The sequence below is a fragment of the Camelus ferus genome, chromosome 18 (assembly GCF_009834535.1).
Source record: "Camelus ferus isolate YT-003-E chromosome 18, BCGSAC_Cfer_1.0, whole genome shotgun sequence".
Lineage (NCBI taxonomy): Eukaryota > Metazoa > Chordata > Mammalia > Artiodactyla > Camelidae > Camelus > Camelus ferus.
This window is the reverse complement of record NC_045713.1, coordinates 5354878-5379767: the sequence shown is the minus strand read 5'-3', so window position 1 is coordinate 5379767 and position 24890 is coordinate 5354878. Positions and strand designations below refer to the sequence as shown.

General features: G+C 54.5%; 2 protein-coding genes across 4 annotated transcripts in view; one reads left to right on the top strand and one right to left on the bottom strand.

Moving 5' to 3' along the window:
• STYXL1 (serine/threonine/tyrosine interacting like 1) overlaps positions 1 to 24890 on the top strand; it is a 129569-nt gene that overhangs the window by 3631 nt on the left and 101048 nt on the right. The window contains exon 2 of one of the 2 annotated variants that reach the window (XR_004312555.1): positions 15353 to 15454. The gene's annotated coding sequence lies outside the window, so the exon portion shown is untranslated. Of the gene's footprint in view, positions 1 to 15352; positions 15455 to 24890 lie in introns of those variants that run through there. The other variant, XM_032459588.1, reaches the window with a different exon arrangement.
• Positions 1 to 24890, bottom strand: part of SRRM3 (serine/arginine repetitive matrix 3) — a 35056-nt gene that overhangs the window by 7413 nt on the left and 2753 nt on the right. For both annotated transcript variants that reach the window (XM_032459581.1, XM_032459580.1), the window contains exons 2-10: positions 20968 to 21069; positions 11737 to 11865; positions 11563 to 11643; positions 11012 to 11041; positions 10511 to 10573; positions 10353 to 10388; positions 8464 to 8514; positions 7842 to 7946; positions 7336 to 7513 (exon numbers count right to left, since the gene is read on the bottom strand). In XM_032459581.1, coding sequence (XP_032315472.1) covers positions 7336 to 7513; positions 7842 to 7946; positions 8464 to 8514; positions 10353 to 10388; positions 10511 to 10573; positions 11012 to 11041; positions 11563 to 11643; positions 11737 to 11865; positions 20968 to 21069 — 775 coding nt within the window. The remainder of the gene's footprint in view (positions 1 to 7335; positions 7514 to 7841; positions 7947 to 8463; positions 8515 to 10352; positions 10389 to 10510; positions 10574 to 11011; positions 11042 to 11562; positions 11644 to 11736; positions 11866 to 20967; positions 21070 to 24890) is intronic.

The following is a 24890-nucleotide window of genomic DNA, read 5'->3' as shown; positions in this document are numbered from 1 at the left end:
CATGTGCCTTCCCATAGACACAGCAGGGTCCTCTCCACTTCCCACTGTTGGGCTGGGAGTGGGCTGAGAGTGTTAAGAACAACAGTCTCATCTGTGTTTGGTGGATGTCCACCAGCCTCATGTTGCTGCCCCCAACCCTAGAAGTCCAAGCCCCCAGGCCAGACCCCCTGTGCTGATCTGGGTGCTTCCTGCCTGGCATGTCTTGAAGTCAAGCTCTTTCTCATTTCCCTCTCACCTCCTTCAAGCCAAATGGCTGCCAGAGCCCAAGAGAGTAATTGGTAAAGTGGAACACCCTGGGATCAGCTCTGATATGAGTTTGCTGTGAGACCTGAAGGAACTGACCAACTCTGGGAGCCTCAGTTTCCCCATTGGTAAAATGGGGGATAACTGGGTCATGGCTGGGTGGGCCTGTACAGGGGTTGAGAGGTTCTTTTCAGAAGACAACTGACTTATGGTCCCCTTAAAGGTGAGCAGGGCCAGAGCAGTGCAGGAAGGCCTGGGGCTCTGTGAGGTGTCTCCCAAGGGCCAGGAAGGAGGAGGATGGGAGGAAGGCTCTGCTGGGTAGGGTGGCAGATAGCACCTCCCTGGGGAGACTTCTAGAGCCAATCTCACCCTTATCCACCCATCCCTCCAGAAGCCCAGGACAAAGGGTCACCATGATCCTGCCAAAGTGTGAACCTCATCCTCAGTTTGGGTCTCATTCTTCCCAGGGACTGAGGGAGACCCAGGCCTAGACACCATGGCACTTCCTAGCTGGACAGGACTGTGGTGGCCAGGAGCCTCCAAACATCTCCTCCAGAAGCCTGCTCTTTGTGATTCCCATCCCTCTGGCCTCTTCTCCTCTCCTGCCCCACGCTAGCCTGGCTAATGTCTGTTACCCCTCTATTCTAGCTCAAGGTCACCACCTCCAGGAAGCCTTCTTCTGATCCTCACCCTGAGTTGAGTGTGCCCTTCTACCATCACACAGACCCTTGTTCCTTCCTCCTGTATGGACTGCGCCAGGCTGTGCCAGGGCCAGGGCTACCATCACCAGCAGGAGCTCCCCATCCATGGTTCAACTTTTTCCCTCTCATTGTCCTGGGCGATCTTTGTCAGTCCTTCAGCCTTGCAGGTGGGGGCCGTGAACACAGGCCTGCCTGCCTCTCCACTGGCAGGGACACCCAGATGGGGGCTGGCACTCTGAGCCAGCACACGCTCATCTAGTGTGTGCATGAAAAAATGAGTGAGTGAATCAGTGAGTGAATGAGTGAATGAGGGACCTCACCTGCCTCTGAGCCCTGCTTGCAGGAGCCCCTCTGCTCCCTGGTACCACTTGCTCCCTGGCATCTTCTCTTTTGCTTATGTAAGACATTTTTGAGGGGAAAAACAAGGAGAACAGCAAGGGACGTGCACTCACCCGACCCTAGTATCCTCCAGGACGAGAACAAGTGAGCATCTGGAACAGCTACCCCTCTAACTCAGCATTTTGGGGGCCCTGGTTACATCAGGTACTCCTTAAAGGTGGGGCCTCCACTCCCCGAATCAGGCTGGGACAGTTTCCTCCATCAGACCAGCAGTGCTTTCTCCCTCCCTGAACAATCTCCTTGTCTGCCCTCCCAGCACCACCCAAGGTTGAGGAATGTTCTCATGCCTGAGCTCCCCAGGACCTGCGCCTGGGGCCTTTCTCTTCAAAGCTGAGGATGGAGGCCTACTGAGGCCTCAGAGGGTTGGGATGTCAAACTTCTACGGCAGCTCCCACGTGGGACAGGAAACAGTTTAAAGGGCAAGGATGGGGAGGTTGGGGTCCCTGAGAGCCTATCCTGACGTGTACTCTGTGGCTGGATGAGCACTGAGTTGGGAGTCACAAGTCCCAGGACCTTGGTCTGGTTCTGCCCCAACATCTTGGGGGATCCCGGTCCCTGCTGACTCTCATTAAGCTCAGATTGTAAAATGGAAGGATGCTGGGGAACTGAGGAGCCCCGTCTGGGTTGGGTTGTGGTCCAGGCAGGGGGTTGGTGAGCTGAGTGTCCCCTCCATCTCTCAAATTGCCCCCCAGAGACTTTGCTAAGTAGACCATCTAGCCCAGCACCTGTTCCTGGCCAGCTCACATACCCCCTGAAGTTCAACTACCATTATGCCCGAAAGATGGAGCTGTGAGATTCAGCCCTGGTGCCAGCTGCTGCCCAGAGCCTGTAGCTCCCACCTAAAGCTCAGTCTACCACCAGGGCAGAGCCATAGGAGCCCAGCAGGCCCCGAAGGGTGGGACAGGACTCTTTCCTCAGGCCTGACCTCAGCCAGAACTTCTTCCAGGATCTGGAGGCCACGAGGCTCAGCACAGGCCCCTCCACCACTGCTTAGTGCCCAAGGTGGCCCTGGGGACTGGCAGGGGTAAAGGGTGAGGGGCTGAGCAGCTACTCCAGACAACAGAAATCAAATTGGCTCAACTGCAGCATACAGTTCAGGGAGGGAACACAAACTTGGAATGCTAAACCACACAGAAATGCATTCGGACAACAAAATGAGAAAAAGAGGGTGTGAGGGAGGCTTGGGGCACAGGGGGTGGGGATGGAGAGGGAGAAGAAGGAGCAGGGAATGTAGGAAAGAGAAGAATGAACCAGAAAAGTTGTTGGGAGAAGTCAAGAAAACTAAACGACAAACCAGGAAACACAGCTTTGTAGCTCATTTGGAGAAAATGCAAGTTACAAATGAGTAGTCACTAAAATAAAGAAAGAAAAGGGAGGGGAAGAAAACCAACCAGAGCGAGACTGAGAGAGAGAGAGAGAGAGAAAGAAAACCACATTCAAACCAAGCAGAGTGGCGGGGCTTATCTGGAGATGGGAGCGGGCGCACAGCGGAGCCGGGATACCTACCTTCTCAGTGGTCAGGGACGGGAATGCAATAATAAAAAAGAAAGAAGGTCTCCGCATTGGGATGCAGAATCGGGGGAAGACGGTGACTCTAGCTGCTCTCCCCCTCTGAATCAGCACGAGACAGCCCTGTGGCTTTCAGGCTAGTCCCAGGGATGGAAGGGGGCTCTTGCCCAGCCATTTCTGTTTGCTTTTTTTTTTTTTTTAACCCACAGGCTCCAAGAGCCAACCTTTCCTTAACTCTTTAAACAACAGAAAACCTCCAGAGGGCATGCAGGAAGCAGCTGATAGAAGCAAAACCACAGGGTGGGTGAAGGAAGGGCTGGCAGCATGGGGAGAGAGGCCCAAGTCAGAGAGAGAGATGGAGAAGAAGAGACAGAGAGACACAGGGAGAGGGACAGAGGGACAGAGAGACAGAGAAGCAGAACCAGAAAGAGACAAAGGCAGAAGAAAACAGAGACAGAGAGGCAGGAAGACAAAGAGGAAGGTGGACCCAGGCAGAAAGAAAAGACAAAAGCCGCTTAAACAAGGCCAATCAGTGGACAGATGGGGTGAAAGGGGATTGTGCATTTAAAAGGGAAGGCAACCACAGATTCAATTTGGAGGACTGACCCAGCCTCGGGTCCCCCTGGCTTCATCATTGTTGTAGCAAATTTCATCCCTCCTGCCTTCTGGCTTTATCCTGGAAGAAATGCCAAGTTGTCCCTTCCTATCCTGGCTGTCCCACTCCAGCTGTGGTCACTGCTTTTTCCAGGGGCTGGGGAGGGGGGAGGCCTGGGATGAGGCAGGTCAGGGAGAACCATGGGCACCTTTCCTTCAGGCCACCTATTAGGTGATGACATTCGAACCAGAGGCAGAGGCTAGAGAAGGGTTGGGGCCTTAACAGGGACAGATGGAGCCAAGGCAGGTGGCCATACTTCTAAGGCTGCAAACCCTGCACACACTTTCTGGCCGTTGTGCTGGGAGGGCAAAGCTAGCACCAGTCTCTCTCCTTAGGGGTGGAGGGAGGCTGCTGAAGGCACCAGGTGAGACGGGTGGAAGGACTTGTCCCACGAGGTCATCATACTCTTCTGTCCCATGTTACGTGACTTTGAGCCACTCCCTTCCATCCCTGTGCCTCACTGTTTATTCTCCCATGTGGTTGTGAACTGTAAGGGCTCAGGGCTCCCTGGGTCTGTGAAGCAGCAATCACGTAGTTCCGGCTTGTGTAATGCCGGGCCCACACGTACCCTGGTCTTGGTGTGGGCAGGCCCCCGTGTCAGAGAGGTGAGAGAACTGGGAGCACACCAGTGACATCTGGCAGGGTCCCCAGAGGGAACACAGAAGCTGAGACAACCAGAAGCCACCTCATAAATCCTCCCCATCTCTGCTCAGGACACCTGGAATGTGTTTTCTACTGACTACCCTCTTACATCTTAGCTGTGGCTGGGGTTCTTGAGGTCTGAGGGCTGTTATCTCCTTTTGGGTTTACTTCTAAAAAGCTGTGTGACCTTGAGCCGGTTACTTGACCTCTCTGAGCCGTAGAAAGCAGTAAGCAGTAGGACCCAGACTCCCTCTGGGGCTCAGCCCTGGCCTGGGATGGGACAAGTAGGAGATGTATTGGAGCCAGCATCCCACTGGCCTGTTTCAAGATCAGGAGGAACTTCTCTTGCCTGGGAGTATCTGGCTTTGAAGCCCTCACCTGAGTTAAACTCTATCAAGTGTCTTCAGCTCCCTCCTCCAGTGCCTCCTAAGGCTCTGAGGCAGGCACGGAAGGGGCGGATCAGCCATCTTATTCTGGATGGAATTGAGGATCTCACTGCTCTGGGAAGCAACCTGGGTGAACTGGGACAAGTCTCTCCCTTTCTCGGGATCTCCCAGCTTCCCTCCAAGGTTCCTTACAGACTGAGGCCCTGAAGCACCGTCTGCACCACTTTTGTTAATCTAAAAGCTGAAGCAGTTCCAGCTTATGCCCGCAGGTGGAGGAGAGGGCTGGCTGCTGGCGCTGTTGGTGTGGGAGTCGTTTTTTAAGAGTTATCTTCCCTTTTAAATTCTGAATACAAAGGAAAAAATAAATATAGAGATATGTACATGACTGAGGTTCACTTGAGATTCAAAAACCATCTCTGCATTAGAAGTTCCCACAGTAACACGCACAAAAGCAAAATTCTAGAACAACATAGAAGATAGGAAAAAAAAAAAAAGAACGAAAGATACTTTGCATTTCTGTACATCACAAAAGGAAAAGAAAAAGGGAAAAAAAAGGAAATACAAACAAAAACAAAACAACAGGAAAAGTTACATAAACTTCCCCACCCTCTTCCCTTGCCGGCTAAACAAGAAATGGAATCACAATATTACCACGTTTCAAATGGGAGGCTAAAAAAACAAACAAAAACATAGACGGGGTTAAAAACGGTGAGCTTTTCTTTTTTTCCGTTTGTTTCTCTCTCTCTTTTTTTTTTTTTTTTCAAAGGTAGCATCCAAGAACACCACCCGCCTCCCGTACTTTATCCCAAAGACTTTTTTTGGTTAATGGTAGTCTGTGACCCCAGCCCCATCTCACCTCCCTGGAGAGAGAACAGGTCTCATTTCACTCCTCAGAAAGACTTTGTAGGCAAAGAGGGAATGGGTGCGGGTGAGAGGCCTGGGATGTTCTGAAATCCCAGACCTCTTGGGGCCCAAAGGGTAGGGAAAGGGTTTGGGGAGCATGCTTTGTGAGTAGAGTAACAAAGTGCTGTCTTCTAGAAAAGTCCCAGGGTGATGACAAATTTTGTCCCATTTTGGGGAGAGAGGCAAGAGTGGGGTGCTGCCACGGCTTCCCTCCTCTCCGCTGAGGCCAGAAGCTAGGCCAGCTTCCCTGGCTGCTCTCTCCTGGGGTTTACTTAGTTGCTGTGGCCGTTTTGTCTGCACCGGCCCTGGGCCCTGGCAGGGATTACTGCTCAGGCCTCCAGGGTTGGGGAGGAAGGCCCTGATTGAGAGAACCTGCATTTCTGCACCTCTCAGAGGACGTAAAGTTTCCCCAAGAAAGTGTCTGGGGCACTGGGCTGTTCTGGCTCTGTGCCTGTGGGGTTGGGGGGTGGGATGCTAGCGCCAGTCTTTGTCTTGGCCACCCTCAGCTACTTCTGTCAGCTCCCTCCTACATCTAAGACATCGGAGTGATCCTCCCCACGTGGCCCAGTGAGGTGCCTTGGAGCCCAGGAGTCTGGCACGTTGTCCAAGCAGGGCAGTCTCAAGAAAGGACATGTCCTTAAACAAAGATTGATCTTGAGACTCAGAGCCTTTTCTCAGATGCCCTTGGCTTTCCTGGCTGAGGTCATGGGAGTAAGGGTGTTTGAGAAAAGAAAGGGAGTGAAAGGAAACAGCCAAAAATCAAAATGAAACTGACCAACATGTACATGTTTGCTGCTGAGACCTGAGGTCTGGGGAGGGGCAGCACCCCCCCTAACTCCCTGCTGAGACTCCTGGGGCAGCCTGCAGGTCGAGGGGTGGGGGAACTGCAGGCCTGCCCACACCAAATCCCCTGTGCCCATCCAGTGCCTCTGCCGGGACCTGCAGCCCCCTCTACCCTGGACTCTAAGACTGACAGACAAAAGGGGATGAGGGCCTCCCCTGGGGCCTGGGAGAGCCTCCCACCCTGGCCCAGCCCATAGTCCTGGGAAAGGCTGAGAAGCCTATTGCTCTGCCAGCTCCTACCATCACCACACCTGCCAGGGGTCTCCAGGAGTCTGTGCGCCCCCTGGAGGATGAGTGGGAACAGTTTTTGAGGTGATGCCGGTGTGGCTTTTCTGAGGGAGCAGTGGGTGCGCTGGGAGGTGCCTTAGGAAGGATGGACCATGGGAAGTGGAACCCGCAGGTTTGAGATACCTGTCCAAGTGTGGGCAGTGCCCAGGAAAGGACAGACTCCTTGGAGCAGGCACTTTAGAAGTGCAGCTCTGGAGTGGCAAGGGGACTGAGATGGGGGAGGGAGGGTCGGGATCTATCTGAGAGAGGGGGGGGGCTAAGACGGGGTTGAGAGAGGGAGGGCGTTCTAGAGGGGGCAGGACTTGGTGGGGAGAGGGAGGCTCAGGGCCCAGGTGATGCCCGGGGGAGGTCCTGACTCTTGAATCCTGCTCCTGACTGAGACCCCTACCAAAGTCCATGCCCCCTACCACCCCAATATGCCTGGGGGAAGGGAGGCAGGAGACCCTGACTTCTTTCCAGCTCTTTTCCCAAGTGGCTGGGTGTCCCAGTGGTCAACCTCCTCTGGCCTTCAGTTTGCCAAGGTCAAGAGTGCAGGCCCCCCTCCCCCACCGACACTAGGGCCGGGTGGGCGAAACATCCAAGCGTTCCCGACCGCTTGGACGATGCCAGGAGAGCGCCTGGGAGGCGGGAGCGGCCGGCCTCGCCCCCGTGACGCACTGACTGCCCCCTGCCCCGCGGCGACCCTGCCCCGACCCTGCTCCGCCCTGACCCAGCTCGGCGCAGCCCGCGCGGCGCGGGAACCCTCTGCAAAGCGAAGCGTACGTACATCGAGCGGGCTGTGCGCCGAGCCCGGGCGGCCCCCGTGCGCTCCGCTCCGCTGCCTGCTGCCGCCGTTCTGCTGGGGCGACCCCCATCCGCTGCCGCCGGACGGGGAAGGCGACCGGCTCCCGCTGGACCGCTGGCTGCCCGTCTTCCGCCCGTCGTCTCGGTGCTTGGGGCTCAGCCTGCATGGGGGGAGCCGGCGTGGGACGCCCCCTCTGCGAGCGGCCGCTGCCCGGCACGAAGGGCAGCCCCCTACCCGCGCTCTCGCTGGGCCGGGAAACCCTTCCCTGGAGAGAGCACGGCCCCAGCCCTTTCCAATTCAGGGACTGGGGCGCCCTCGGGCGTGGGCAGCAGCGTAGCCCCGCTAAACTTCTACCCACTAATTTAGTCGCTGTCTACCCACCAGCCCCGCTCCGCAGCCCTTGCGGGTGTTTAAGCTGCAAGTCCCCTCCCTCCAGCACAAAGCCGAGCTCCATCACACCAGAGCGCTCCCAGTGGCCTGGGACCTACCTGCTGGGTGATCTGGAATCACTGTAGTGGGAGGAGAGTGAGGGGCTGTGGGAGCTGCCGCTGCTGTGGCGATGGGACCTCCGGCCAGGGGACTCTACATGTGGCCTGGGAGATAAATCAGGCTGTACTCAAGTTCTGCCCAACCTCACCACAGGGGATTTCTGTGCAGGCCTGATGGAAGCCACTACCTCCCCTGCCCCTTACTCCATAGCCTCCTACAAAAATACTGCAAACCATGTTGGGCCTAGAGCTAGTCCATGCGGGTCATGTCAGAATTAGGAAAAGGTGTCCTTTTCTCTAGACAGTCCCAGCCCCTCAAGACCTCCCTCGCCTCTCAGCTGGTGCCCTTTTGACAGGAATGAGGGGAAGCAGGGGAGTCACAGGACTGAGCTCCAAGGGAACCTGGCCTGGGAGGCCACAGGCCTGGGTTCCAGTTCCAGCTCTGCCGCTGACTCATGGTGGGGGTCGGGGGCTCTTGGCTTCCTCTCTAGGTCTGAATTTTTCCATCTGGGCAGGCGGGACAAAGTGAGCTATCTTTGAGGGCCTGATACTGTAATTCTAGAAGGCCCAGTTTTCTGTGGGATGGAGAGGAGGGGGCTGAGGGGTGGCAGAGGGTACTCACCTCTTCCTCTCTTTGTTCTTTTCTTTTCTTTTGCTCTTGGGGCTTCGAGATCTGCAGAAAGCAGAGGCTACAGTGACAGCACAGCCTGAGCCATAAGCCCACCAGTGGTAGGCTGGGGCCTTTGAGCCCTGGAGCTGGGCTGTGTCCAGCTGTGATCTGAGATTTGTTCCTCTCTTGCACCTGCGGCTCCCTGGATGAGACTTCCTGGCTGGCGTGGACTTGCCCACCCCACCTCACTGCTTTGGTCCCTTCGATTCTGCAGGGCCTTAGTCTCTCCTTTTCCTGGAAGTCCTTACCTGCATGACCTCCTGCCTCAGCCCAACTGCTGCTCTCTCTGGGGGTGCAATAGGTGATGTGGCCATGGCCCCAGAAGGAGGGGGGACTTGCCCTTTCCTTCTGGCATTGGTCTCGAGACAGGCCCCTCTGATGAGTCACCATGGTACGGGTGGCCCCTCCACACCTCATTTGGGTCTCCTGTGCCCCAGGTTCCCTCAGAGGGGGCTCTCTAGGGCAGAGTCCAGGCCCTCTGCCTCTCTGTCCCCTCAGACTGTGGCCCAGCCCTGGGCCAGTTCACCAGGGGTTTAGGAAAGAAATGCTTTCCCTTGGGATATGATCTACCTTTGAGTTACTCCTCGGGATCTCTATCCCACCTCATCTGGCTCTCTGGGGTGGGCCCAGCTCCTTCTGCCTTTGACAGATGGACCGAGAAACTTCTGATTAGGCTTCTAAGGTATCACCCCACTTTTGGTCCCTATAGATCTCTCAACCCCACCCTCCCTGATTCCACCAGATTCCTGCTCTAGTCCTGAACAGATGCCTCCTTCTGACTGAAAACAAGGTGATGCTAAGAAACACTGGAACGTGTTTCACACAGGAGCAGACTGGGTGGGGGGGTGGGCACGGGAGTCCAGAGATTTGAGTTCTAGAATCCATGCTGCCTGATTCAGGCCTCAGTCTCCCTATCTGGAGCTGATATGGCCCTAGCTCACCTCTAGGTCCTTCCCAGGACTGATGAGAACAGGACAGAGGAGCTGTGCAAGCTGATGGTGACCACTGGGAGGCAGTAGGGGCCCACGCTGGCCCAGAGGGACCGGAGGGGGATGGAAGTGGGGAGGACAGGAAATTGGGGAACTGGAGGGCCAGGATTAGGTGTTTGTAGGTGTTTGTTTAGGCTCTTCCCCCACCTTGCAAGCAGCTGTAGTCTAATTCTCATTGCAGGAATGGGACTGCGGACTCTGCCCCTCCTCAGGGCTGCTGGGAGGGGGTCTGGCTCCAATGCCAACAGTGGGGATGTAACTGCCCCACATCTTCTGAGTTTTCTACTTTCCACACCCCTGCCTCTGCCTGGGTTCCAGCCTTACACCTCCTGCTCTCCCCTCTTCAGTCCATCCTGAACAAGTCACTGTCATGCTCAGAGCTTTGCGCTGGCTCCTAGCCCCACCTGGCAGGATTGTTGGGGGCTGGCACTTGCCCCCAGAAACTCCATGTTCAGTCGCAGCCTGTTCACCCTATCTTCTACCCACTGAGCTGTCTAGACCAAGGAGGTCCTTCTGCCTGGCTTGTCTTTTCCCTGCAAATTTGGGGTCCTGATGCTTCTGCCTTCTTAATTGGCACCTCTAGAGATGCAGCCCTTGGACATTGGGCCTATTGTGTTGTCTGGAAGTTTTGGGGACCCCCAAGGCAAGGCTGACTTGTGGGCAGGCAAGGATTGCAGTTGGCCTTCATCCTCCTCCTCTCCCCTGTCTGGCTCTGGGAAGGAGTCCCTGGAGTGGGAAGATGGAGCAGGGCAGGACCCTTGCAACTCCCTGCCATCATGGCTTCCTGGTCCCAGGAGTGGGACTGGCCTCTGTGCACATCCTCTTGTCATGCCTCCATAGAGTGCCACTCACCTGTGCCGTCTCTTCCTCCGGGACCCAGAATCAGACCTGTAGGGCCAATAAAAGGGTTCTCTTGAGCCTGCTTGGGGTGGCCTGGGGACAGGATCTGCACAGCCTTGGTTGTGGGGGCCCCATGGAAGTGAAAGGAGGCCCCAGGGGAGGGAGGGTACCTGTCTCGGCGGTGTTTCTTCACACTCTTCTTCTTCTTGCGCAGGGGTGAGGAGCTCCCACAGCTGTGGACACAGTTGGGGGGTTCTGGTGAACTGGGGCCCAGGATGGAGGGGTGGTGAAAATGGCTGGGGAAGTCCTTGTGCCTGGGGCATTGAAGCTGGAAAGGGGCCTCCAGGGCATAAAGCCAACTGCCATTGTAAGAGTGAACCAAGGCCCTAAGGGTCTGCAAATTCTCTAAGGGTAGTTGATGGAGCTGCTTGTGTTATCCATTCCTCAGTTTTCCAGCCTCCTGGGCATTGTGAATATTTCAAACCCAAAGGTTAGGGTCTCCAGTGATGGGATTTCTGACCTCTGTGGGGAAAAGCTGGCATGCTGGCTGTGTCCAGGCTCCAGGACCTGAGGTGGCTGGCCTTCTGCCTCTGGGGAATGACCTTGGACTCTCCCACCCACACATATCCTCTCCAGGCCCAGCCCATCCTTGACCCGCTTTCATCACTGACCTGCACTCGGAGTCTAGTCTCCTCTTTTTGCTGAGGGCAGGGGGAGAAAGAAGGGAAACAGACAATTGGATGGTGTTAGCTGTGGCCCCAGGGTCTCACACAGGGAAGGAGGCACATAGAGAAGGGGAGTCACAGATGAGACCAGCCAAACGCCTCCTCCCTACGCTACTCACACTTGTGGTGGGTGCAGGACCCGGGGCAGGTGCTAGAAGAAGGAGGGCAGGTGGATCAAGGAGGCGGGGAGTGTGTCCAGTTCTGGGGCGGGCGAGTGACAACGTGGTGGTGGTGGTGGTGGTGGTGGTGATTCAGCGAGGGGAGGGGCTTGGTGAAGGGGAGGGGCCCAGTGAGGGGAGGGATGTGATGGAGGGGAGGGATGTGATGGAGAGGAGGGGCTCAGTGAGGGGGAGGGCACTTAGCGCAGCGAAGGGGAGGGATTCAGTAAAGGCAGGGGCCCAAAGGTGCGGCGTTGGCGCCCTGCGGGCCGAAGGATGGGCACCTGGGGTCCCCCCCAGCGCCCTTCCCACCCTCTCTGGCCGGGTGGCGGCTCTCACCGGCTTCTCCTGTGGCCGCCTTTCTTTTTCTTCTTCTTCTTGGGAGGGGGCGACGCCGAGCTGCTGGACCAGTGCTTGGTCCTGGGTGAGAAGGGGCGGGGGTGGGGAGAAAAGGTGAGGGCGGAACGGTGGCCCCCATCCCTCCATCCCCCCGCCGCGGCGGCGGGCGCTGACCTGTACCCCCGGTGCCCGCGGTAGCAGGCGGCCGGGCAGTCGCAGTCCACTGGACCGTCGTCCTCGTCGAAGGGCGCGTACTCCAGGCCCGGCTCGGCGCCCTCGATCAGCCGCGGGGTCTCCGCCACGCTGCCGGCGACAGGGACGCTCACCACCCGCCGCCGCGGCCGGGCCGTCCGGCGGCCCCTTACCCCGCGCGGCGCACCGGGGCCTGGCCGGGCCGTAAGGTCAGGATGTGCCCGGCACCCAGGTCTGCGGCTTGGACCTCTAGAGGGTCAGGCAGGGATTTGGGGAACCCAATCGGGAGCCTCCCTTACAGGCCCCAGCCTCAGCCATGCTATATTTTGTCCTCCCCTCAACGGTGCCAGTATTTTGCAAAAGAGAAAGAAGAGCACGAGCTCTGCCCCCTCGCAGAGCCCTCCCCCCTTTGAGGTTCTCACCCTCTCAGGGAGCCCTATCCTTCTTAGTGAGGCCTCTCCCCTCGTTGAGTCCCCTCCTGACACTGATTCTTTGTCCCTCAGTCCCGTTCACTGCGCCCCACTACCCTTCACCGAGCCCCCTCTTCTCTCACTGAGCCCCTTTCACTGATGCCTGCACCCTTAGCCTTCGCGTCCTATTTCGGAGCCCCCTTCCCCTCGCTAAGCCCACTGCCCCTCCCCATCCTCCCTTTTCCCTCACTGAGCCCGCTCTCTGAGAGCCCCTTCCCCCTCTCCTAGCTCCCCCTTCTCTGGTATCTGTCTTCCCTTAATCCGCTGTCCCTGAGCCCCCACCTCCTACCGGAGAGCCTCCCTCCGCCCAACTCCCACCCTCCCACCCTCCAGCTCCCGCTGCCTCTCTGAAATATTCATAGCCTCTCCTCGCCCTCCCCACTGCAGCCTCCAGAGGCCTGGCTGCTCTCCTCGCGTGGCCAGGCTGTCATCAATCACTGCCCAGTGGCAGCGGGCGCAGGCCCCAGCACTCTGCCTGCCTCCGATGCTCCTCATCCATCTTGCCGAGCTCTCCCTTTCACTCAGCAGGGACTGCCGCATCTTGTCCCTGTTCCGGGCTCAGGAGCCCCCAGTCATCTTCTGCCACAGATGTTTGCTCCCTGCGGGCACTTGGAAGAGTGGTGCTTTTTTCCTAAAGGCTGCTGGGCCCAAGGCAAGAGCATGAACTTTGAAGCTGCAGATGTGCCCTCATTATGTGCTGTCCCTGAGTCATTGTGTGACCTGGTGCCTGTCCCACTCCCTCTCTGAGCCTCTTCTCCAAGATGAGAATGATAATGATGTCATAGGGCGGTTGGGACAATTCGTTGAGGTCACGGATGCTGTGCAACTTTGTTTTATATTGAACATGCCCAGAAGTGACCCTCCGAAGCCCCACCTCCAGGGTGATGGCTTCTCACCGTTCATTTTTTATTCCCTGCCCTGCTCCAACAATGCACCTCCAGATGGTTTCCCCCAGTTCACTTTCCCTGTCCAGAGCAAGGGAGGCCAGGGCTTGGATGGCAGAGCATTAAGAATGTGACAAGAGCTTGGAATTCACACAGACAGGTCTGAATCCAGGCATGACCATGCTCACTGAGCCTCCAGGTCCTTATCTATACAACGAGGAAAAGAATATCCCAGCTTTGAGGAGAGGATTAAGTAAGCATCTGTCTATGAAGCCTCCTGACACGAGGCCTGGCCCTCAGCTGTTGCCCTGCACACACACGGCCACCATTGCTAGGCAGAGGGACTGTCAGACACTCACACACCTGCTCCTCCAGGGAGAAAAGCGGTTTTGACCTATGAAAGAGACAAAGCAAGGAAGGCAGATCACAGCTACGAGGTGAAAGAATTTTCAGAAACAAATCTCCAGCAGGGCATGAACTAAGGCAGCTCTTTAAAGATTGATTTTTGTATTAAAAAAAAAAAATCCCAAATCTGGCAGGGTTAGCTAGCCTCAAGAATGCCATTCCAGGGGGAAGGCATAGCTCAACAGTAGAGGGCATGCTTAGCAAGCATGCTGTCCTGGGTTCAATCCCCAGTACTTCCCTTAACATTAATTAATGAATTAATTAACCTAATCCCCTCTCAAATAAATAAATAAGATTTCTTAAAAAAAAAAAAAAAAGAATGCTATTCAGTTCCCAAACACCACCCTGGCTCTGGCAGCCTAGAAGTCACAGGTGGTAGGGGAGGTCTGTCAGGGTGATGGAAGCTCACGTCACTTCCCTTGCCCCCACAGAGCCAAACACCCCCACACCTCTCTGCTCTTCCCCACACTCCTCTTCCTGAAGCCAGAGGCCTCCTATTTGCTGTCCCTGAAATCTCCAACTCCTTGGCCCATCCAGCCCTGCCACCCCCACCGTCCCAGGGCCCATCGCCCCCACACAGCCCTCAGCCAAACGCCTGACATGTAAAACATAGTCTTTAGTAAAACTTAAGGGCATCTCCAACATTGTGTGAGTGAGCTGGTGGGTGGAGGGAGCTTCCGTTTATCCCGACACAAAAATGATGGTTATTTACAAGATAAAATAGCTCAGTTTGGGCCCTGACTTCTGTAAGAATCCTTTCTTGCTTCCCAACATCCGAGCTGGGTTAGCCACTGAGTCCAGGCCCTCACTGCGCCCTCCTGATTCTGCTGGCTGCACCCCTAGAGACATGTTTCCTTTCTTCCTCTGTCCCTGGGTCACAGCTTCCTCCCCTCCCCCTCCTCCTCCCTCCCTGGGACCTTATCATTTGAACTCCCTCACTTTCCAATCCTTTCAGGGAGGTTGACTTGGGATCTCCTATGCTGGGAACTTTGAAAGACAGGCATGGGGAGACGCACAGGGTCTCAGAACCTTCCGGTAAGACTTGCCCTGGGAGTTCAAAGGGTATAAGTAGGCCTAGACTGAGGCTTCTTTTGCTAGTTTTGTGCAGCTGGTATCACTACTTCTGCTTTGCAGGCTCTCCCAGGGCTAGAACACTGGGTTCTCCTGTCCTGAACTTCCTAGATGATAACATCACTAATATGAATGTTCTCTAATGCTTAAATAGCTCTCCACAGTTCAAATCCCATTCAGAACCACTTCCTGATTTAAAGAAATTGCACACCCCCCTTTCAAATTTCTCACATGAAAACACTGAGGCCCGGAGAGGGAAAGGAACATCACCTATGTTTTGGGACCTTTGAGTAAAGAATGTAAGTTCACCTATCCAATTGGCTTTGAGAATTCACGTGCAAACCGGATGGCCCTTGACTTTGCTGGCTGGGCTTCCTGCTGTAGATGTTAGCTCAGCTGTCCCCTCCCTACTCTCTAGACACAGTTGTGGGTGAGTGCTCTGAGTTCTAGACTTGGTTAGTGTTTCTGCTCTTAAGTTCACGTTTGTCAGCTAGTTGATGCCTCACCACGTGTGTGGAGTAGGCTGGGGAGGCATTCCTCCCCTGCGATAGTACAAACCCAGCCCCAGGGGGCCGACCAAAGTGGGCTCAGCCGGTGTCACTGCAAAGGGACCAGGAACGTCTGGAGGCTGAACACAGCACCGCACGGGACACATGTTGGACTGGCTGCCACAGGCAGGGCTCGGACCTGGGAAGAGATTGCTTGTCACACGCGCTTCCTCGTGCCAGCAGTTTCACTAATTAACTGCTTCTGTTTCCCATTTGCCAGGAGCCTAATGGCCAATTGACAGATGAATGGGTCCAGAAAGAAGAGGAGGAGGAAGATTCCAGGCACAGGGGCTGCCCTCTGCTCACTCAGCCTGCATGCCAGGTCTGTTGGGGGATGGAGGGGGAGATGGGGGAGTGGTGGCAGGAACAGGGATAAATCAGGCTTGGGGCCTCACAGCACAGGGCAAAAATCTGACAAGTGCATATGATACTAATTACTAAGGCAGGAGTCAGGTGCTGTTCTGAGCACTTCACATGTATTTATCGCATTCAGTCATTTAATGCTCAGAACAAGCCTCTGATGTGTGTGTGACTATCATTGATAGTCCCATCTTAGACAAAAGATAATGAGGCACAGAGAGGTCACATTACGTATAAAATAAGACATAGGGAAAAAAAAAAAGACTGGAATTTGCTCACTGTTTTAGAAAATAGCTTATGAATATTGTGTTTCATAAACCCTCTCTCCCAAACATTTTGTTATATTACGTAACTATGAAAACTATTCTTTTTTTAAAAAAATATCCAGAGTACACTTTAATGGTTCTGAGCTATTACAAACCAAGATTCAATATAATCACATGTCCATATATGGGATGTGTATTATATAATGAAGAAAATGGTTATTCTTTATTCTGGTTTTTTTTTTTTTTTCAGTGGAGGTACTGGGAATTGAACCCATGCTAAGCATGTACCCTACCACTGAGCTATACCCACCCCCTGAAAACAATTAGTCATAAAGGTTGTCTATTAGGGTGAAAAAAAAGAACACAGAACTGATAACACATAGACGTAAAGAAAACACTGTGTGTATCCCAAAGAGGAGAGGATTTTACTTTTATCCCGGGAATATGGGTAAAGTGGTTTTTAGAGGCAGCCTTGAATGATGGGGTGAGTTTGAGTCTGTGCAGAAGGAACTAGGGTGTCTCCGGCTGAGGGCTCAGTATGAGCAAAGGCGTGGAAGTGAGAACACGCAGAACGTGGCTGGGAACTGCCAGCAGGTCGGGTTGGCTGCTGTGTGATGCTGGGAGGGGGACGCCAGGCTGGGTCTAGAGTGTGGAGAGCCTTGAATGCAGGCCAGGGAGTCCAGATTTGACTGCCTGGATGGAGGGGAACTACAGGAGTTTTGGGGGGTAAAATAGGACTCCCCATATCAATCTGTTTCCAGACAAAAGCATGTCCTCTCTCAGTGTCTGTGGGACCTCACTCCTCTCCATCACTTCTCTCCCAGATTAGAGAGTCAGCTGCCCCACTGTTCTCCTTGTAGTTTCACCCATCTGATCCATCTTCCAAAGGGAAAAGTCCCCAAGCACCTGTCTGACTGCCTCTTAAGAGCCTTCCCCGGGCTCCTGCCATCTATGGGATCACATCCAGGATGCCACAGTATGATGTTCTGGCAACCAGTGTGGAGAGTAGACTGGAGGGCAGATTGTCACAAGAGACTGTCACTCAAACCAGTCAATTAACTTAAGGAGGAAGGATGATCCCTGGGGACAAAAAGCTCTGGGAGTGATCCTGCCCTCCCTACTGAGATCCTTTCCTGAGCTGGAGGTGTCATGGGCTTTTACAGTCTGTGGAGGGTTAAAATCAGGCCTCCCTCTCCTGCAGTGTGGAGACCCTTGAGCTGCTTCTGGGTTTCTTATTTCACTCTGAGAAGGCATTGAATTTCTCCATGTCTCAAAATTCCAGTCTATGAGTGGGGGTGGGGTACCAGGGTCAGAAAGCCAAAGGCATGAGCACAGGGACTGCTGGGGAGGCGTAGACTCCCAAGAGAACCCCACAGTTGGCAGAGAGGGTGGACACAGCCAGGGAGAGGGAAATAAGTTTAGGTCACTCCATTCCTTGCCCTTGCCAGGGGTCCCTGTGATCATGGGGGTGGCGGCTGTTATTGATTGGATGCTTGTGTTTCCCCAATTCATAGGTTGAAACTCTAATCCCAGTGTGATGGCATTTAGAGGTGGGGCCTTTGAAAGGTAGTTAGATCTTGAAGATGAAGTGCTTGTGATTGGGACTAGTACCCTTATGAGAAAAGACAGTTTCCTTTCTTTCTGTCATGTGAGGTTACAAGAAGGTAGCCTTCAGCAGCCCCAAAGGGGGCTCTTGCTGGAACCAGACCACGCTGGCACCCTGATCTCAGATTTCCAGCCTCCAGAACCATGAGAAAGAAATTTCAATTGTTGCTCTGCCACCCAGTTTATGCTTTGTTATAGCAGCTCGAGCCAATTAAGACAGTGGTGGGGAGCATCCGGTAGTGATGTACGTCTGCTATGTGCCAGCCACTAATCCTCACACTAACCATCATCATCTCAACTCATTTCCTCTACAATCCTCTGAGGATAGTACTAATATCTCCATTTTAATTAATTAATTAATTAATTAATTAATTAATTAATTAATTACTTTTTAATGGAGGTACTGGGGATTGAACCCAGGACCTTGTGCATGCTAAGCACACACTCTACCACTGAGATATACCCTCCCCCGCTAATATCTCCATTTTATAAGTAAAGAACTGAAGGCCCAGAGAAGTCAAAGACTTGCCTGAGTCACACAGCTGGGGTGTGGTCAAGCTGGCACCCAGACCCTGGGGGGTTAACATTGAATTCAGAGGTTTGGACAGGTGGACTGTCTTACGCCAGAGCCCTCTCCCTCCTCTACCCCACACTTTGAACTAAGAACTGAAGACCTGGTCAATTGCCAGGAAGGCACATGGAAGGCACATGACCAATCTGTCACCAGCTCTCCATCACCTCTCTGCCCTGGGCCCTGGGTTCAGCACCACAAACAGCTCTTCCCAGCCTGGGAGTAATCCCGGCCACCATCAGCCTCCTTAGCCTGCTGTGGTCACTGTCCGCAGCGCTATTCTCACACGCTTTTGGCTACCTGAGCTAGAAGGCTTCCGGTCCCACCCATTCCCCATGTAAAGGAGGAAACTGAGGCTTTGGGGGAAATCAAGGCAAGTCATACTGTTCTAGGCACCAGGAATACAGCAGTAAAAAAAACTGATAACGAATTTACCTTCACTGTCTTCTAACATTCTAGTAGGATCCCAGGACCCTGCCAAGTATATATTCTCCCCTGCTTCCAGAGCAGAGGTCCTCCCTGAGCGCCGTGACACTGCCTCTTCCTAGCAACCCTACCTGACTGATCACCCCAGACTGTCTCTCTCTCTTCCCTCACAGAACACGCACACACACAGGATCTGAAGAGTAAAAGGTTTGAGTTGTTTCTTCTTGTCAGGAGCTGCCAGTAATCCTGGTTTCAGGCTGTAGGTTTGTGTTTCCACCAGAGAACAGAGGCATGTCTTTCTCTTCCCCTCTCCCCATACACAGCATTAGCGCAGGGTGGGGCATATACCATAGACCCTCAAGGTCATTTCTTGATTATGAACATTGCAACCTTTCCATGGCATACTTCCCAGTGTGTCTCAGTTCTTAAATGCATCATTCATTCATTCATTCATTCAAGGAAAGAGATGATCAAGACTACCTGAAAAGACTTGGGAGTCATCCATTAACAGGAGAGTGCTCCAGCTGGGGAATGGATGAGCTCCCCCAGGAAGAAGAGGAAAGGCAGAGCTGGGGAAGGGACCTGAGGATATGATTGAACCTTAGCAGGAACCAACATCTGGGAAGTAGGCAGGAGCAAGGGAGGAGCAGAAGCCGTCAGAGGCATAGGAGGAAGCTCACAGAGAACAGCATCTTGGACTCCAGGGGGGAAAGCAATTTCCAGAGGGGAAGCACAGGGGTGACACGTGTGAGAGAGAGGCCAGGCCTGCAGAGAAGCCCGGGCTGTGCTAAGTACGACACAGGCAGCTCCAGCCCAAGCAGGTCATGGGACTTGTGGGGGCAGAAGCCAGATCTTCATGGCTTAAGGAAGTGGAGACAATGTGTACCACACACTCGACAGAAACTGGGTGGAGAAAGGAGAGGAAATGTGGGCTGGTAGCTGGAGGAGAAAGCAGGGCTGAGGAAGAATGAGAAGCAGATTTAGAGGAAAAAGCCAGTGGTGGCAGGGGGGTTGGGGGGCAGGGAGAGCAGCCAGTTTGAGCTGGAGGGGCAGTTATCACTGGGAGGGCCCAGAGAAGGTGGCCAAGGTAGATTCCTGAGAAATCCCCCGACCCTCAAATGGGATGGAAGAGGAAAGGGTGGCTGATTTCCCAGAGGAGTCCTGGGGCCATCTGAGGAGGCACGGGGCAGAAAGCCAGGACCTGGCGGTTTGGAGGGGGTGTGGGCAGTGGTGGAAGATCTTATTGTCAGGAGGTTTGAGAAGGGAAGAGAGGGGCTAGCCCCGCTCTGGGGGAAACCTGCAGGGCATCACTGAGGGGTGCTGTGTGTTCTGGGAGGCTGGAGAGGAGCTGGTGGTGGTATCACTTCTTCCCACCCCAGGGGAGGAGACAGCAGGCCAGCTGAGCCAGGCTCCCGCAGATCACCCACAAGGCAAGCTGGAAGCTGCCCTGACTCTGCTTTTACTTCTAGTTTAGTCGGAGAAGTGAGGTTCAGTGGGGTTAGGAGGGGACTCCCCGATCCTGAGAATCCCCAGCGGTCTAGAATTTCTGCAGAAGGGCTGCCTGTTGAGGTACATCTACTCTTGCAATGCTGTCTGCCCTCAAGACAACAGCAATGGGAAAATCACTCCAAAGGGGCTGCTGTCATTTTATTTTTGTGCCAGTAAAGATGCACAGGGACTTAGGGCTTCAGTAAGGTGCCCTCTCCCCAAACTTGCCCTACTCTGGAGGAAATGACCAGCAGCATTCACCCCAGTCTCACTTCCAGCCAAAAGGCACACAGGATGCCGGCACACAGGAGGGGCCACTGAGGCTTAGCACACGGGCAAGACCCATAGAGTAGATTCAGTGATTCTCCCTTAGTGAACACTGCCTGCCGGGCATGGAGCTCACTGGCCACCCAGCCATGCCTGGGCACTTGCAGAGACAGGCTGTCCCCACCCTCCTATAGCAGCCTGCTCCATTTTATATGGTTTTGAGTGGTTGAAGTCCTCCTGTAATCTGAGACAAAGTGTACCTCCCTGTAACTTCCCTATTTGATCCAAAGCCCACCCAGGAGGCCCATAGCATCCCAATGTGTCTCCTATTCTGTGACAGCTGCAGAGATGTCACTCCCGTAGAGCCCAGGCTCTCATTACCCAATAAATCTTTGGCCAAGCCAGCAATGGCATTTGGTGTGTTGGTTCTTTTTCTAGAGTACGTGCTTACTCTGGAGGCTACTTTATAGGTGGTAATAGTTGGGGCAGAGGGACACACCTGTCGGCCAGTGACAACACTAGGGCCAGAACATTTCTCAAGTTTCATGATTTGTAGCCCAGGATTCCCTGAGCTGAGATCTGGGCTGCCTCCCCCACCACTGGGCCATTGGTAGAACCCAGGGTGGCAGGGAGGCCTTTGGTGATGCACAGGTACCCAGAGGCTCCTGCCCAGTGCCCTGGGCCAGGCCAGAGCATCCAGTGAAGAGGACCCATACCCTCTCTTCTTCCGTCTCTTGCTCCCCACCTCCAGCCCCCACCGCCTGAGGGAGCACTGGGAAATGCGCCTCTGGCCCCCAGCTGCTGCCTGGGCCTCCCCTCCCGGTACTCTGCCCTAACACGGGCAGCACTCACATGTGGCCCCCAGGCCGGTCCTCCCTGATGAGCATTCCCTCCTTCTCCATCAGCATCTGCCGGAAGGTCCTGACCTTCTGCCGGGTCTCCTCCTCTGAGTACCTGCGGGGCACAGGGAAGGTGAGCGCTGCTCTCTTGGCTTTGGTTTCCTCCCCACCTGCCTGCCCCCGAGCCCAGCCCTCAGTCACAATGGCACCATCCAGCTCGCTATGTCCTGTCCGAGGTCACCCCATCGACAAGATTCTCAGTGTTGGGGAAGCTCAAGGCCTACCTACTTTGAACCAAATCGGCCAGTCAACCAACTAAACAAACTATCAGCCAAATAAACACATAAACTAAAGGATGAGTTGTTCCCAGAGGTGGGGAGACCCACCAGGGAGGCTGGGCCCTTCCTCCTGGCCCTCTCCCACCCCTGGCCAGCCCTCCCTCCCACATCCAGGCTGAAGTCACTCTCTGGAGACATTTTAGGGGAGAAGTGAGACCCCTGGCCTTGATACATACGTGGTCTTTTCTATTTTCCTGGCCTCAAGGACATCTGATCCTCACAATAGCCTTGAGAGTTTCTCAGTGCATCCCCACCTCTGCAAGGTCAAGGCTGCCAAGTGGCTGGCCCAGGATCCCAGGGGTAAATCCATTGCTTCTCAGCTTGGGGTGGGGGTGGATAAAGTCTGGGCTTTGGACTGAAGCTCCTGACTTCTCTATTCTGCTCTCCCTCCCTCCCTAAGCCGAGCCTCAGGCTGGGGACCAAAACCCAGAATTATCTACTCATCCTTGTTCTCGCACCCTGGGGTCAGCTGTCATCCTCTCTCATGCCACCATTCTGACAGCTGCTTGGGCATCCCAGCCTGTGTCCATGCTGTCCCTGGGTGGGCGTCTGGCTCACCCAGCCCCCTGCCCTATGCCTAGCACACAGCAGGTACCCAGTGTCTGTTGTTGACTGAATCTTGGGGCCCCAAGCTCACACCCTCTCCCCTTCCTGGGCTGCAGGTCATTGAACTGGACAGAAAACATGGCTGCCAAATAGGAACTGGGGTCCTGTGTTCTCTGTCATCTAACCATCCATCTGTGCACCCAGCAGGCCCAGCCTCCCCGCTCAGCCTGTCCATGAAAATGGTACACTGTCCCCTCTCAGGGACCCCATCTCTTTTCTGGCTCCTTCCCTCCGCCCTCCTTTCCGCCTCCCCTTCAACAAGCATTTGGGATTGACCCAGTCATTTGGGAGAACAATTTGACAATTCTTTTCAAAAGCCTTTAAAAAAATGAACAGAGCCTTTGACTCATAAATTAACTTCCAGGTTTACTCTGTGGAAATAATTATGGCTACGCACAAAGATATGACTCATGAGATGTTTACAACAGGATGGGCCTCCCCCCGCCACCAGGTTAGGTGCCAGTGTTTGTGTTTCCATAGCAACCGGAGCCTCCTGGATCCTGGCAGGTGGTTTATGCGCTAGTTATCATCTGTTGACTCCACTGTATTCTGCACTGGCCTGGGAGTTCCCTGAGGGCAGGGACCTTGTCTGTCTGGATTGCTATTGTGTCCCTAGCACCTGGCACTTTGCCTGCATCCAAAAATGTTTGATAAATGAGTGGCTGGTGTTGGAGAGGCATTGAAGAGTTTGAAGGTTGGATTTTCATTTTGGAAAGATGGCTCTGGTGGCTGTGTGGCTGGAAGAGAGGGACCTGGAGGCAGGGAGGCTGGCACTGGGCTACTGCAGGGGTTCATGGGAGAGTTGATGAGGTCAGAGTTGGAGAGTGGGTGTGAGGATGGAGGGGAAGAAGTGGACAAAATACCATCTGGGAGGGAGAGTAGCTGGGACTCGGGAACTGATTGAATTTGTCAGGGTGGGTGTCAGATGGGGAGCACTACCTACTTCTTAACCACGTGTCCCCTGACCCCCAGCTGAGGTGTCACCCTCTATAGATTCAGGCACCCATGTGGCCCAGTATAGGAAGGATTGGGTCCAGCCTAGCAGGGGTAGGAGCCCATCTCTTCCAACCCCTCACCCTTTCCAGCTTCACAGCCCTGGGCCTTGGCTCGTAAGTGTCCACCTTGGACCTTGTTTATCATTCAGCCAGAAGTCCCTTGGCCTTACTTGTTGGGCAGTACAGAGCCCTAGCTCGCTGGGCTCTGAAGGAGGGTATCCTTCTTGCTGTAAACATCCCCTGAGTCACATCTTTGGTCCCTTTCTGAGCAGTGGAGGCACAGAGGAACCACTTCCATCTCACCTTCTCCTCAGGAGACCAGCTGGTCATTGTCACCAGCACAGAGACAGACAACACAGGCCCTTCAACACTGCCCAGCCCCCAATGCATAAGCCCCTGGGAGGGAGACACAGGCTGGCTGGGCCATTGGCAGAGGGCCTGGGACCTGGTCGGGTTGGGAAGGAGATGGCCCAAGAGCAAAGCTGGGCCAGATCGCCAGCTGTGTTGGAGGGGCTTCAGGCCAGGGTCTGAGCTGCATGAGCCGCAAGCCTGGTGGTCTACAGAGCGTGTGAAAGCTGGGAGGTGGGAGCACACCTGTGGTTTCATTAAGACCTGGAGCGGGACATGAGCAGGGACTTAGGGCTCATCCCAGAGCCATCAGGTGTAAGGTGACGTGACTAACTCTAGCACCTGTTGTTGGGGGGCCAGGGGTGCTGGATTGAACTGACTCGGAAAGACCATTTTATGCCCCAGGGTTTCGTGCTGGGAGAAGCTGGGGACCCAGGGATGACATCCGATTATTGGGCAAAGTGGTCTCAAGTGTGACCACCGCCTCAGAGTCTCCTCTCAGACCTCTCAGTGGAGGCCACGGGGACAGTCATTAAGAGGAGAGGCAGGAGAGCCAGGCAGTCCTGTTTCTGAATCCTGGCATCCTCCACTTTCTAACTCTGTGAACTTGAACAAGTCCACGTACTTCTCTTAGCCTGAGCCTCTACATCTGTGAAACCAGGATAGTAACTTGTTTTGCAAGGTTCTCCTAAGGACGAAGGGAGATGATTCATATAAAGCACTTTTCACAGTGCCTGGCATACAGTAGATGCTCAGTAAATGGTGGTGGATTAAGGATTATCTGTCCCAGGGCAGGAGGGACAGAGGGTCCAATTATCCCAGGCTCCCTGCCATTTTCTACTCTAGACCCCTTTCAGGTCAGCATGGTCCTGAGTCAGGAATCACTGGGGCCTCTCCGCTTTGCTCTCCCAGGAGGCAAAGGCTGGGTTGGAGAGGGAGGTTGGTACCCAAATCATCCACTCCCTGTGGATTTGGCAATACCTGCCAACTTAAGGCCACACAGGGGGCCTTGCTGGCTAAAAGTCAAGTGCTTGGATGAGGGGGAGTGGGTAGGCGGGACAAGGATGCCTGTCTCAACGCCCCAGCCTCCTGGCTCAGACGCTCCTCCAGCCAGTCTGGCTCCCTCCTTACCACTGCACTCTATGGGAAGGATATGCCAAATTCATTTTTGCGTTGGGGACTTTCTGGGTTGCTCTCTGGGGCTCGGGTGAGGTGAGGGGACAGTGCATTTTAAAAGAGGTCCCCAGAGTGAAAAATGTTTCATTCTGCCTGTTTTTGTGCAGACCCAGCACTTCCTAGACAATCACTTCCTTGGTCATTAATTTGACCTTCGCCACAGGTCTGAGGTGGGTGGTGGCCTTACAATTTATTCCCATTTTACAGATGAGGAGACAGAACAGGGAGAGGGGAGGGCTCAAAGCTCCAAGTCCAGCTAGGGGCAGAGCCATGCTCCATCCAACTGAGTGTCCTCTGGGAAAGGGTATGGGTAAGGTGTGGGAGGGGATGTCTGGGGTTGGGGCTGGAGCATCACATCACGAAGGTTGGGGGCTCTGTCCCTGCCCCTACGGTGATTGCAGGTTGCACATAGAGGCTGCTCAGGAAGATGACTCCAAATGCAGCATCAGTCACCAGTGGATCAGCTGCCATCC